We start from the raw sequence: 15,737 nt of genomic DNA, 5'->3' as shown, positions 1-15,737 counted from the left end.
CTCACACAAAATGAGGCGACTGGGAGACTGAAATTCTACCCTTGAGAACATGGTGTACTTCCTTACGTGAACTACTTTGCAATTACAATTGGATTTGTAATCGGTGATATAACAGTAATCACTTCATCAAATGATGGATCTAAATTACCCGATTTAGTTCCCTATAAAGAGTTGTGTATCCATCTTGATCAAATAAGCACCACGGATAATATTCAACTAGAAAGTCCTTCAACTTTGCTCAGATCTGTCCCAGTGAAAAATGAAAAATATAATAGCGGTAGAACGGAATCTTTCTCAACATTACAATATAAAAAATTAAAGCGGGGTATTATTTCAGACCTCAAAATTTCTGTATTAGATGTTAAACATCAACCTGTACATATAGGATACTTAAGTGTAACACTCCATATTATAAATAATGGTTGATTCCATATTTAAGTTATGATATAGTATCATAATGGTTGATTCCATATTTAAGTTATGATATAGTATCATTGTATATTTAATATGTATGTTACACTCCCGGGAATAACAAATGGTCAGTCTATTGAACTGCTTCATACTATCGATAACTCGGATGGACAACTCGAAGTAGCCCTCTGTGACATAACGTATTACCAATATAAGTGCTATGAAAGATAATAATAAGATATTAATAATGGGTGACAAAGATAGAATTATTACTATACCTGATGGGTATTACAGCGTAAGCTCACTCAATGATGAAATTTTTAAGCCTATGGGAGCTAGTCTCACACAAAATGAGGCGACTGGGAGACTGAAATTCTACCCTGGAGAACATGGTGTACTTCCTTACGTGAACTACTTTGCAATTACAATTGGATTTGTAATCGGTGATATAACAGTAATCACTTCATCAAATGATGGATCTAAATTACCCGATTTAGTTCCCTATAAAGAGTTGTGTATCCATCTTGATCAAATAAGCACCACGGATAATATTCAACTAGAAAGTCCTTCAACTTTGCTCAGATCTGTCCCAGTGAAAAATGAAAAATATAATAGCGGTAGAACGGAATCTTTCTCAACATTACAATATAAAAAATTAAAGCGGGGTATTATTTCAGACCTCAAAATTTCTGTATTAGATGTTAAACATCAACCTGTACATATAGGATACTTAAGTGTAACACTCCATATTATAAATAATGGTTGATTCCATATTTAAGTTATGATATAGTATCATAATGGTTGATTCCATATTTAAGTTATGATATAGTATCATTGTATATTTAATATGTATGTCCATCCTGGGAATAACAAATGGTCAGTCTATTGAACTGCTTCATACTATCGATAACTCGGATGGACAACTCGAAGTAGCTATCTGTGATGTAACGTATTACCCACGGTGGACCAATATAAATGCTGCGAGAGGTAATAATAAGATATGGATATTAGATGAACAAAATATTATTGAAAAATTCATTATTATACCTGATGGGTATTACAGCGTATGCTCACTCAATGATGAAATTTTTAAGCCTAATGGAATTAGTCTCACACAAAATGAGTCGAATGGGATATTGAAATTCGACACTGGAGAAAAAGGTGTACGGATTGTAGGGAACTTATCAGCTACACTTGGATTTACACGCGGAATTTTAGCAATATTCAAGTCAACATTTGATGGAGAGACATTGTCCGATTTAGTTCCCTATAAAGAGTTGTGTATCCATCTTGATCAAATAAGCACCACGGATAATATTCAACTAGAAAGTCCTTCAACTCTGCTCAGATCTGTCCCAGTGAAAAATGAAAAATACAATAGTGGCAGAACGGAATCTTTCTCAACATGACAATATAAAAAATTAAAGCGGAGTATTATTTCAGACCTCAAAATTTCTGTATAAGATGTAAAACACCAACCTGTACATATAGGATACTTAAGTGTAACACTCCATATGATAAATAATGGTTGATGCATCAGGCCCTGGAACGCTCAGACAATGTAATACAATTGCGCTTTCCAATCTCGGAGACACGGAAGGATTCGGTAAACCCGGGTACCGATGGTAAGTTATACGCTTTACACTTACACGAAAATGTATACAAGCGGAAAGAAGTTATATTCCCGGAAAATCTAGAAGATTTAAGCAATGTCGACGTTAGTAGACTCCTTAAAACCACTCCGTACAATATTATTCGCAACGCCGAGAATAAATGGACTATGGTCGAAGCAAACATCAAGTGGCTACTGAATATCGTCATTACCCCACCTTATGCGATGATGGGTAAGGGACATAATTTAACTAAGATAATAAATAGTGGTATCGTACTCGCGGCCTATATCACGTCAAAACGAAAAAGTGTGTTAGTCACTCCCCTGCCAGAAAAACCAGGTCATATGTTATATAGTCGTCCAGCCTTACAAAATGTTAGTTTAAATTTGGTTGCTGAATTCGATAATATTAAAGTTAACTTGAGTGAAATACCTAATATTTCTACGCTTATTATTGAAGTCTTGTTCGGAGATGCACCGGTAGATGCCTTCGAAATATTACCAGGTCTATCGATTAAATGGCTCAAGAAACACGAGCGTCAACGTTGCAGTATTATTCATGTCGGAGCATCGCCCATTGCAACCCTCGAGGGGGTTCAAATTATTAAAAGTGGTAGTATTTCTCTTACTAAGATATTCTTGCCGTATAATATACATTTGATAAGGTTGATGTATACTCTCAAAACATCTAAGCAAGACCAATTAAAGACTATTATATATTCGTAATATACACTATGAGTTTATATCCAGTGCTCGATGAAGCAATTGAAAAGATGGAAACTGTTGATGGATTTCGATTACATCAAATAAGCGACATAAAACATCGAATAGAGATGGATAGGGAGTTGCGACTTGGATTGAATAAAAAGTATCGCAGAGCCGTGAATGCTCTGGCCGGAGTTGACACCGCTCTTGTAGCAGCTGGCATGGGACTCGGTGTAGCCGGTGTCGGTTTACTATCAACTATAATCGCCGCACCTATCGTGCTCGGCATGGAAATAGCCGCTGGAGTCTCGGGACTGGCAGGAAAAGCGATAAAATTCATTTCTCGTAGGTTGCAAAAGAAAGCATTAAAACACGATAGTATTCGGATACTCGCCGAAGCAAAGTTGAACAGCATTGAGGATCATATTTCGACAGCAATGGTCGATTGTAAGATATCCGAGGATGAGTTTCGTTTAGTGCTGTCAGAACTCACCAAATACAATGAAATGAAGCAGGAGATTCGATCAAAATCTCATAAGACCAGTGGTATTAACGAAGATGAGAAAAAAAAGTTCATAGAGCAGGTGAGGCAACAAGCGCGTCAATTATTCTGTGCCAAAACCAAAGAACTGGTTGGAGATTAAAAATAGATTGCTTACTATCGTTTGATCACATTTAGACAAATGCTTACATAAATATATAATAATGGAAAAAACTATTAAATGGAAAGAATTACCACAAGGTTTTTATTATATCAGTGATGTCAAACAAACCAAATACGGTTATCAATTGTTTCTTATCAATTTACAAGAAGAGTGTAGTTATATAGTCTGGTCTCCTAGTAAAATGAATGAAGAACTTAATAAAAATGTTGAATATCGCTTTATAGATAAAAATAATGAAGAATATTTTTATGACCATTTAGGGTCATCTAAAGCAATGATTGGCCCCAGGTATTGGTGAGCTAGAGCCAATTTAACTTAATCTCATGACTATCGTTGAATCGCATAATCATTTTTGCATAAAAAATTCCATCTGTAGTGGTGGTATAGGTATATGAATCCGGCTCCAGTGGAAGTGGTCCAGAACCCCCATTACCTATACTACTCAAGTAGACGAGACTGAGATACGGAGACTGGTATGACGTTTCTTGTTAAGTTAACTTTATGTTTCATTACTAAAGGCTCTTGACAAAAGATTATGAAGGTTTTCTGAACTAAAACCTTTTGATTGACAAGATTACTATTGCTATATGCATTGGCAGGTCACAGCTCTTCATCACCAAATACAATTAAGGTTTTTTTTAGCAAAACAAATGCAAAAGTACATGATTATCAGTATTTGTTTCATGCTATATCTATCGATATCATCTATAGTGATACAACAGCCTTAGACCTTCGTCTTGTTTCAGACTAATCCAGAGGACTAGTGTAAACCTTATTCTACTAGTCTTCAAAGCTTGTCGCTAGTCCTAGTTGAACAAAATAAAAATGTTAATGAATGTTTTATTCTGTTCCAATTTTGTGCAAAGTTGAACTGCTTTAGAATAGTCTACAGATGCTACTAGGTATTGAGACAACCATCACTGGATTGTTACTTGTCCTTAGCACAGTTTAATAGTTTAGTAGTCTAGGACTAGCAGACTAGAATAAATTTTGAAAGCTGCACAATGGCTGCTTGTCAATCATATATCACATCTGTTCACGCATAAACCATGCATATGAAATTTGACATTTCTATGCGTTGTGCTTGTAGAAACGTTTCTAACATAAGTATCTAGGGTGAGAGCAACAACTACTTTGTCTAATGACAATATGGCCCCAAATTGAAGTTATCCCCGAGAGATATTTGAGTTTAGTCTACAAACATTAAATTGCCTAGCTATATATAGACTGCTTAAGCACCTAAAGCTGGTCCACATCAACACGCCCTACAGTGTAATGTGTTTACCATCATCCAATATAGAATTAGGTATTAATAAAGTTATCTCAAAGCTCATGAAAAACCTAGCAAAGCCTTTTACAAGAGCAATGTGCAACTACAATGAATATGAAATATTACACTACATGAGTTACCTGCACGCCCCCCTAGATGGATATAAATGTACAAACAAATGATCTCTAATCATAGCATTAAATACTTGTCTGAAATACACTTGTCTACTGTCAAAATAGATATGCATTACAATATGGGAGGCACATAGTTGAGTGTTTACACAGAAGGACACATAGTTGAGTGTTTACACAGAAGGACACATAGTTGAGTGTTTACACAGGACACATAGTTGAGTGTTTACACAGAAGGACACATAGTTGAGTGTTTACACAGAAGGACACATAGTTGAGTGTTTACACAGGACACATAGTTGAGTGTTTACACAGGACACATAGTTGAGTGTTTACACAGAAGGACACATAGTTGAGTGTTTACACAGATGGACACATAGTTGAGTGTTTACACAGATGGACACATAGTTGAGTGTTTACACAGAACACATAGTTGAGTGTTTACACACATTGAGGACACATAGTTGATTTCAAGGGGTACATACTTTCCTCTGTGATGTCGTATGGCTGACCTCTTGGGTTGACAGAACCATGGCCACTGAAAACAGGATTTCCTTTGTAAGGTCCCACATCATACCGTGCATTCCATGACACAGACTATTTGACAAACCACGCCCCTGTACATGATGATGTTACACTCAGTAGCCAGCCCCGGGGTTCCATGACACAGACTATTTGACAAACCACGCCCCTGTACATGATGATGTTACACTCAGTAGCCAGCCCCGGGGTTCCATGGCACAGACTATTTGACAAACCACGCCCCTGTACATGATGATGTTACACTCAGTAGCCAGCCCCGGGGTTCCATGGCACTGACTATTTGACAAACCACGCCCCTGTACATGATGATGTTACACTCAGTAGCCAGCCCCGGGGTTCCATGGCACAGACTATTTGACAAACCACGCCCCTGTACATGATGATGTTACACTCAGTAGCCAGCCCCGGGGTTCCATGGCACAGACTATTTGACAAACCACGCCCCTGTACATGATGATGTTACACTCAGTAGCCAGCCCCGGGGTTCCATGGCACAGACTATTTGACAAACCACGCCCCTGTACATGATGATGTTACACTCAGTAGCCAGCCCCGGGGTTCCATGACACAGACTATTTGACAAACCACGCCCCTGTACATGATGATGTTACACTCAGTAGCCAGCCCCGGGGTTCCATGGCACAGACTATTTGACAAACCACGCCCCTGTACATGATGATGTTACACTCAGTAGCCAGCCCCGGGGTTCCATGGCACAGACTATTTGACAAACCACGCCCCTGTACATGATGATGTTACACTCAGTAGCCAGCCCCGGGGTTCCATGACACAGACTATTTGACAAACCACGCCCCTGTACATGATGATGTTACACTCAGTAGCCAGCCCCGGGGTTCCATGGCACAGACTATTTGACAAACCACGCCCCTGTACATGATGATGTTACACTCAGTAGCCAGCCCCGGGGTTCCATGACACAGACTATTTGACAAACCACGCCCCTGTACATGATGATGTTACACTCAGTAGCCAGCCCCGGGGTTCCATGACACAGACTATTTGACAAACCACGCCCCTGTACATGATGATGTTACACTCAGTAGCCAGCCCCGGGGTTCCATGGCACAGACTATTTGACAAACCACGCCCCTGTACATGATGATGTTACACTCAGTAGCCAGCCCCGGGGTTCCATGGCACAGACTATTTGACAAACCACGCCCCTGTACATGATGATGTTACACTCAGTAGCCAGATGAATTACGTACTTTAAATGTTTAACTATTCGGCTTCCTTACCATAAAGAAGAGGTTATGTTCATAAGCATTTCCAAGTTAACCTTTCTCGAGCCTTATCGTGTGACTTACTCTGGCAGTCGGAACCCTCTTCCATGGAAGAGATCCTTTGCATTCTGAGGCAAGACCAGAGACTTTAACTTCTGGATCTCTCTTGCAATGTCAAATCTGGAATGTAAAATTTATGTGATCAACCGCACATCATAACATAACTTTTAGAATAAAAGACTGAAATCACTGAAATTCAATTTGCTATTTGTAACACTGATCATGTTGATGGGTGGTGTATGGTGTACAGAAAGATTGTATGTCTGGTTGATGGCTGTTTGTCGCCACTTACCATCATCCCTCAGTGACGACCAGGAAGACAGATATTACTGTGGCCTTATTGTTTAAAAGACAAATTCAAGGGTACTTACCAACTACACCTTTTCATCTCATTAATTAAAAAGAATATTTCTACTAATTTTCAGTCTGTATAATGATGATGGTATAACAGTGTCGTAAACCTCACATGATTTACATTTCTCTGGCTGTACCATGTTTGCCTTGGCAAAGATCAGATGATTATAACAGATAAAGCTTATTTTGATTTCATTAGACCTTTGCCTTTTATGTGTCCATACTCTAAAATGATGAGTTTTCAAATTCTCTCACTAACCAAATCAATAATCATATTTTTCCCCTATACTTGAACATCAATAGATAGCTACATTGCACAATGTCATCATATTCATAACTGGCTTTTGAGTAGTCTTATCAGTATAACTTATTGTATTTAAACTTATCGAAACATAAACATTTTTCACATTTGTATATTTATCCTGTATTACTCCCTAATGCATCTACTGCTTACCATATGACAGAAACAGAGCAGTGCGATGGTCCTAGGCTGAAGAAGAAAAGTTGTTCTCAACAAGTGTTCTGTCTGAAGACCAACCTTGCACACCTGCCAAATGATCAACAGTGAGTGAGTGAGTGAGTTTGGTTTTACGCTGCTTTTAGCAATATTCCAGCAGTATCCAACGGGGGACACCAGAAATGGGCTTCACACATTGTACCAATGTCGGGATTCGAACCCGGGTCTTCGGCGTGACGAGCGAACGCTTTAACCACTGATCAACAGAAGTGACGTCACGTATCTTCACAATACTGCTTGTCACTCGTAATTGTTTTCTGAACCTATAGTAGGGAGGCAGGTCTGCAACGGGTTTGGCCCTTAGACGCACTAATGCAGGATAAGTATACAAACATAAGAAATATTTAGATCTCACGAAATGTTTTACTTATCCTGCATTACTTCTTAATGCATCTGTAATAGACAGTACGGCGATGGACATACCTTGAATTCAGATGTAATCCTCAATATAGATAAACCCTCATAAGACACACCTATCAAGAAAACCGTATGGCGTGTCAACAGCGCCAATCAGTAATTACTCGCTCAATACTGTCTACTGAAAGAATAATGCGAGTTGAGGAGAAAAACCAACTCCTCGCCGGCCACCAGTGCACGACCAAAATCAGAGTGAGGTTCTTGGCTGCTTTTATTTTGTGTATATAGGAGGCCGAAAAGAGTATGCTATTAGCCCTTCCCAGTGGATGCTGAATGCATCTTCTGCCCAAGCCTGCGGATCCAGGATTGGAGGGACATAGGTCATCAGCTGGTGGTTCTGGTGTGTTGCGAAGAGGTCAATATTGGTTTGATCGAACCACTGATGCACCTGTTGAAAAGCCTGTGTGGAGTAACCACTCTGTGGGGGCCACCCTGTCCGGTATGGCTAATGCCTCGGACATCTGGGGATATGCTGGACCAGAAATTATAGTCCCAAGTCGATCCACCAGATGAAAGAACCGAAATGTCTGTTGAAGCAGGGAGTCAGAGTGAGTTGTTTCTTGGTTGTGCAGGTTGGGGGTTAGCCTGGATAAGGAGACGCCAATTGAGATGTGTCCTAAGGTGAGATGTTAGAGTGATGGCTATATACGGGTCCTGACGTCTGATGTATGGTGACAGGAACTGCTGTATCGGGTGTAGGTGCAGACAAACTCTGCTTGTCAAATCCTGGGCTGATGTGAGCAATCGCAACAACACCTGACAGTGGTGAAAAATGTGCATGATTGTAGAAAGATGGGAGAATAAAAGCCTGGTGTTAACGCTTGGGCGTGTACAATGTCTATGGTTCTCTTTCCCTGCAAAATGTCTACCAGGTATGTTGGATCCCAGCAGCTGATATTGCTCTCTTGGGTAGAGCCAGGATGGTGGAGGCGTGGTCAACAGTGGGTCTACCTCTATGTCCAGGTGGTAGCCGTAGTGTAGAACATTTAGTATGAAAGCAGCCACAACACCAATCCTGTTCTGCCAAAAAAAAGCCCAGCCTCCCACCTACGGAGATGTCGACAATTGGGGTTGGGAGATCCTAGTCGTGATTTTTCCCAGGGTTCATTGCTTTCCCCTCTTATCCCTGCTCCTGTCCTGGGAATTACCACAGTGGGACTGATAAGGAGCCCTGTGTTCTGCCTCTGCCACGTCCCTGCCATAAAAAGAACTTTGACCCTGATCTTTGGGGAGGAGCATCTCGGATGATAGTTCCCTGACCTGCTAGCTCGCTGTGAGAAACATACTCCCACGCTTTAAGTGCAGTCTTGTCATGAGCATAGAATTTAGCCAAGCTGGCGGATAGCTGTAATCTCCGCCAAGGCTGCCCTGAAGTGATTTCTCATGTGGTCTATCTGCCGTTGTTGAAAGTCAACCACTGTCTGAAGGTGGTCTAGACGATTAGCATTAGTCTTAGTTAAGTGTTGCTCCATGGCCAGGGATGAAGATGCAAAAGCTGATAAGGGTTTGAGTGATCATCAGACCTCGGTGTCAATGAAGGTGAACCTAACATCTTGGATCTTAAGCATAGTCGGGTGTGGATGAGCCGACACCAACACCAATATATATACCAAAGTTTAAATCGGAAAAACAGAGTTTATTGTGTTAAAATAACAAGCATGAATACTCTTTTAAGGCCACTAGCGGCTAAAGGTATTGATAATATATACAATAAAATGCCTAGCCGGCAATTGAAAATAGTCACGACTGCCTCACGTTCTATGAAAAGAGACACGTATAGAAGATTCAAAATGGTGGGAAAACAACAAGCCATGTCAATGAAAAAGACAAGAGTGTTCCACATGGAATAAATACATATTATTACACAAATACAGGCATGATGATAAGATAAATGTATACTCCACGTGGAAGCAAAGTGCAAACCACAAATTAAAGCCAAAAATGAAAGGAAGACACAACATGTCTGTCTGGTGACAAGCAGGAATGTGAAGATATGTGACTTCACTTCTGTTCATCATGTGGCAGCTGTGCGAGGTTGGTCTTCAGACAGAAGCCTTTTTGAGAACAACATGTCTTCTTCAGCCTAGGACCATCGCACAGCTCTGTTTCTGTCATAAGGTACACAGTATAGATGCATTAGGGAGTAATGCAGAATAAGTAAGAAATGGATAGCATATTAACAAGTAGCATTTAGACATCTCTACAGAATGCTGTACAATTTACACTTGCACTCATGTCATGACAAAAGTACTTGATCATAAACATTTTACTTCAATCAATTTTACTGAAGAATGTCTAATAAATAGACTTAGTACTACAGTTGTCTTGTATTGTTGAATGAGAATGAGTATAGCAGGATACTGCATGGGTTGTAAAGGAACCACCGGTACCTGGTCAACTGCAAATATTCAAGGTAGACACAATATTATGGATAACAACTTCTTTAATACTGTGAAAAGCGACGTTTCTATACAAAGGATCTATACCGAAACGTTGCTTTCACAGTATTAAAGAAGTTGTTATCCATAAAATTGTGTCTACCTTGTCATCCGTCAACTTCTAAGTAATGCCTATCAAACAATGCAAATATTAAATTCAACTGTTTATGTATCATACCTATTTTCTGGAGAAGCAGATGTGATTCAGATTAATAATTGGGACAAATCTCTAATTTACTGCATGAGCAACAGAATTTTGTAAAACATTCATTAACACCTGTGATGAAACACAGCACTTCATGATGGACACATTATTAAGGGGCAGAACATTAATGGTCTATCTTGTTATTCACATGACTGGTGTGTATATCAATTGCAACTGACTGGTTCCTAGATACAAGGTTGATTTGCGCATGGTATATTTTCTACTTATATTATCAGAAATTAATCAGAAATGAAAATTTGATATGTAAATAACATCAAACAATGTGTTCTTTAATTATCAATAGAAGCATGTAAAATAATTACAGATCAGTGATAAAGGCCTGTCAAAGGAAGTCAGCGCTGCAGATGTACCAGTCTCTCAGACATTGTTACATTGAAGTCCAGGCAAATGGTAATCCAAACACGGAGGCTGATAAGTAAGGAGAGTTTCCAGTTTTCCTTGATGTTACCCAAGACCGAACGCCTCCACCCTCGTTTCAGGACATAGAAAAGGACGCGACAACAGACAGTTTTTCATGGGAGGTTTTCACGTTACCTTCAAACGTTTCAGTTTATGGTTTAGTTGCAGGCACTACAATCACTACAAACATGTTTAGGATATTCAGTAGTAAACAATCAACTGATGATGCAACAGTGAACAATTTTTGCTTTGCTCTGTCTCTTCATCTCACAAATTACTGCAGGGCAAACTGAACCAGGAGCCAATGGGGAAGCGACACTTCGAAAGGAGAGTTATTGGCTTTGAGCCAAAATGATCGCCCACTAAATAAAGAGGAAACTTCTGGACACATTAATATAATACATGTCATTTCTCAAAACCTTATTAATAGGTGTATATATATATATATATATATATATATATATATATATATATATATATATAAATATTAATTACCGGTAGGTTTTGAGAAATGACATGTATTATATTAATCTTATATATTATTAACTATTAATATGCACGGTTACCTCTCTTCCATTTCAATCTTCTTGCCACCCATGACAAGGTCAAGCTGGGCTCGGTGAGGCAGCACCTCTCGTCGCCGCTTCACTCCACGCAGCTTCTCCATGTAGAGCAACTCCGCCAATAGACGATCTCGCTGGCTCATCCTGCACAGTCACACACACAGTCACATACACAGTCACACACACAGTACAGTGCTGGAACTGAAAGTTGTGTTGTATTGGCCCACTTGCACAAAGCGAACTTAGCACTACGATGTTCGCAACACCTATAATCTAACATAGACTTAAGATTTGTGCAAATAGGGCGCTGGTGATCAGTTATTACCAGTCTAATGAATGAAGCAAGAGACCTTGCATTGTCATTCTGCTGGTGCTGCTGACCTGCACGGTCATGATCGTAATTACATTTGGTTGACAAATGCATGGAATACTGACAAGAATTCCCCTCAAGATGGGGTTATCACAATAGGTCACTCAACAAACATTTACAAAATATTATATGTCAATTACTGTTTTGACTTTTCAAATTTATATTTTTCTATCTGTTAGGTTTATTCCCAGACTGTAATTAGGCCAATTTCCACAACATCAAAGTCATGAAAATCAAAACAACATATTCCTAAATACTTTTGTTAAATCATTTCATCAGCACAAATGTTATCAAATAAAAAGATTTGTTACATTGATCCTAAAGGTCAAATTGTGAATATTATAATTCTTCATCAAACCCTGAATATTGACATACCCATCCAGAGGTCGAAACGAGGCCCACTGAAAGAAGAAACAGTGAGTCAGGAAACATGTACCTGATGGAGATGCAAGCTGACACTGATCGCTCACTATTCATTTTACATATAATAAATCCATACATAAAGAGCATGTGCATATCAGAACAACTGCTGCCTCTAAAATGACTCCATCAATTTCATGAGTGCATCTTCAAAACAAGCATGTTCTCTTCAGGGACTTACCTAAATCTGAAGCGAATGTAAAATTTCACAAACTGTAATTTCCCAGTTCATGCTAATATAAGTAATTAATGTTGTCATTTTGTAGAGGTTAGGATTCAATGCTTAAATTTTTTAATTTTACATGACATTTAATATTTAATACTTATCCTGTGTCACACTAAGCATTATATCTCTTTTTCGAACAAAACGTGGCAACACTGCAAAGACAACCATTTGCAAAACTTCAACCAACTCGCACATGACCTGGCCCCAAGCCTTCATTTTGTGTTGTGAAGTTGGAGTACAGTCTAGGCGAGTCTATCCTGAGTGTGGTAAGCCAGGCAGGCAATATATCCTTTGAGACAGGATAGGTATGAAAATAAATTTAATGTAAAAGTGAACACCTTTTTACGTATACTGTCTCATGCTATTGCAGGGAGGTCCATTATTCCCCAAGCAGCTGACAGCAGGCACTTTGACCCCTCGTGTGTGTCTAATTTACATCAAAGAATTGGTGTAAGCTCCACAGGCACCCTGCACCAAATGGTAATTCTTAAACATTAATAACTATGTACCGAACAATCAGGCACAGATTCCTCGATGTACAGAAATAACGTTTAGGGAGGAAAGAGGAAAGTTCATCTGCATCAAATGGACGTCATCCTCTAGTTGACTGGTTCATACAAGCATCATGAGTGGGTAATTGTAGAAACATCAAGCAAGATCCTACTGCAACTGCATGCAGGTGGAGACTGGAGCAGGACACACAAGTGCTGGGAATACTCGTCAAGGATCTCACCTCTGTAAGTGTCATAAGTCATATTACAATCAAATAGCATCAAGACAGCTGGGTCAGTGAGGGTCTAGAATAATCATACTTCCAAGCTTGATAGACCAAAATGGATATGTTGTTTAGACGCACATTTATCATATCGGTCTGTGTTCCCTCAACAATGCTCTGGAGGGGTAAGCTCAGGTGGCGACGGTGACGACAATGGAGGCAGTGACTAGTGCATGGATTTCACTGATACCGCAAAGAGCCCTGATGACCATTCCTGCTGAACTTCAGATCTAACGAACAATGATAGTTGAGGAATGGCAAACCAGGTTGACCGGGAAGTAGATTTTTAGCAATGACCATGATGAACAGTGCTGTGCTGGTGTCGTGTGAAGTTGGTCCTCATGAAACCTAGTACATGTGTTTTCCTGACACGAGCTACCGTGGCTAAGGCAGGCAAAAAAACTGTTTTCTGAGGGATTTACTTCAAAGATGCAGATGCCAAGAATTAAAATGAATCCTGAGATGAGTCCAAGATAGGAGACCAAAACTTCTACTTCTGATCATCCAGTTGGAAAGTGCAAAAAAATAGATGGAGTTCAAGAATGGTCAAGACCTTAGTGTTGAGGTCATCAAGGGGCCTGTGACAAATGGTGTGGCAACTGGGAACAGGAATCGGCCTCTTGGCTGAAGTAGATGTAACAGTAGACTGTGATAAAGTCCAGAAGATAGAAAGGCACAAAGCATTCACGCCTGCTCTACCTCCTCTGTTGAGGGTGTCACCTGGTTTGCCGGGGTTGGAGGTGACGTAGTAGGTAGAACAGATAGTCTTCACATCTGACAAGACATGAACATCCAAGGCAGCCAAAGGTGAGGCCTCGGACAGATTACTGGTCATTATAGTACTGATGACTGATGGCTGTCAGAGGTGACACATCTCGGAGTACTGATGACTGATGGCTGTCAGAGGTGACACATCTCGGAGTAGTGATGACTGATGGCTGTCAGAGGTGACACATCTCTGAGTAGTGATGACTGATGGCTGTCAGAGGTGACACATCTCAGAGAAGTGATCAATATAGATGCCAATGGAGGAGACTGAATCTGATAATCGTGTGGAGAAGAAAAAGAAGCAAATGGCAAGACAATCCAGTCGTAAGGTTGAAAAAAAACCAGCTGAAGATTGCTGGACCATAGAGCAATTTCCCACATTTGCTCAAGACGGCTAAAAGATAAGAATGAAAGCCTAGGTCAGGCCATGTGGGTCACAGACCATTGCATTCACATGATGTGTTTCCAGTTGCATTTGTGACCGGTGTTTCCACTTTTTGTTCGAAAAAGAGACATAAATGAGTAGTGTGAGAGTAAACACTTACATACTTGTACAGGAATGTATGTAACAATACACATGTTAAAAACCTGTGAATTTGAATTCAAAATTCCCCATTTTGAACAAACAAAAATGGATATTTTGCAGAATGTGCCTGCCAAAGCAGGGCTCAATTACAACATGAGTACTTTTGTTATAACATGAGTACTTTCATTATAACATGAGTACTTACATTATAACATGAGTACTTTCATTAAAACATGAGTACTTACATTATAACATAAGTACTTTCTTGACAAAATGAGTACTTTTGTTATAACATGAGTACTTACATAATAACATAAGTACTTTCATTATAACATAAGTACTTTCTTAACAACATGAATACTTTTGTTATAACAAGAGTACTTTTGTTATAACATGAGTACTTTTGTTATAACATGAGTACTTTCATCATGAGTACTTTTGTTATAACATGAGTACTTTTGTTATAACATGAGTACTTTCGTTATAATGAGTACTTTCATTATCGATAACATGAGTACTTTCTTTACAACATGAGTACTTTCTTTATAACATGAGTACTTTCTTTATGACATGAGTACTTTCTTTATAACATGAGTACTTTCTTTATAACATGAGTTCTTTCTTTATAACATCAGTACTTTCTATACCATGAGTACATCTGCCACATTCATAAAATGAGCATGTCTATATAACCTGTAAATTCTAAATAACATATGTTCTTGCAACATATTCAGTAGACCCGTGAAGATTCCAGGGTAGAATAGGTCTTCAGCAACCCATGCTTGCCGTAAAAAGGTGACTATGCTTTTCGTAAAAGGAGACTAACGGGATTGGGTGGTCAGGCTCGCTGACTTGGTTGATGCATGTCATCGATCCCAATTGCGTGGATCGATGTTCATGATATTAATCACTGGATTGTCTGGTCCAGACTCAATAATTTACAGACCGCCGTCATATAGCTGGAATATTGCTGAGTGAGACGTTAAACAACAAACCAACTAACCATCTCATATATATTTACAGGGCACAATATTCTGGTTGTTTACTTGATTCACTCCCAGAAGAGTACCTGTAACATGTATCTGTCACCATCTGCA

At 39.4% G+C, this 15,737-nt stretch overlaps 1 protein-coding gene across 5 annotated transcripts in view; it reads right to left on the bottom strand.

Annotated features, from left to right (window-relative positions):
- The window catches only part of LOC139474389 (uncharacterized), an 84,838-nt gene that overhangs the window by 31,235 nt on the left and 37,866 nt on the right, over window positions 1-15,737 (bottom strand). For all 5 annotated transcript variants that reach the window (XM_071257375.1, XM_071257376.1, XM_071257378.1 and 2 more), the window contains 4 exons: window positions 12,301-12,326; window positions 11,559-11,699; window positions 6,666-6,761; window positions 5,280-5,332 (listed from right to left, as the gene is read on the bottom strand). In XM_071257375.1, the coding sequence (XP_071113476.1) occupies window positions 5,280-5,332; window positions 6,666-6,761; window positions 11,559-11,699; window positions 12,301-12,326 (316 nt within the window). The remainder of the gene's footprint in view (window positions 1-5,279; window positions 5,333-6,665; window positions 6,762-11,558; window positions 11,700-12,300; window positions 12,327-15,737) is intronic.

The sequence above is a fragment of the Haliotis cracherodii genome, unplaced genomic scaffold, assembly GCF_022045235.1.
Source record: "Haliotis cracherodii isolate W230 unplaced genomic scaffold, xgHalCrac1.p SCAF_3, whole genome shotgun sequence".
NCBI lineage: Eukaryota > Metazoa > Mollusca > Gastropoda > Lepetellida > Haliotidae > Haliotis > Haliotis cracherodii.
Note: the sequence above shows the minus strand (reverse complement) of the source record. Positions and strands in the feature narration are given on the sequence as shown.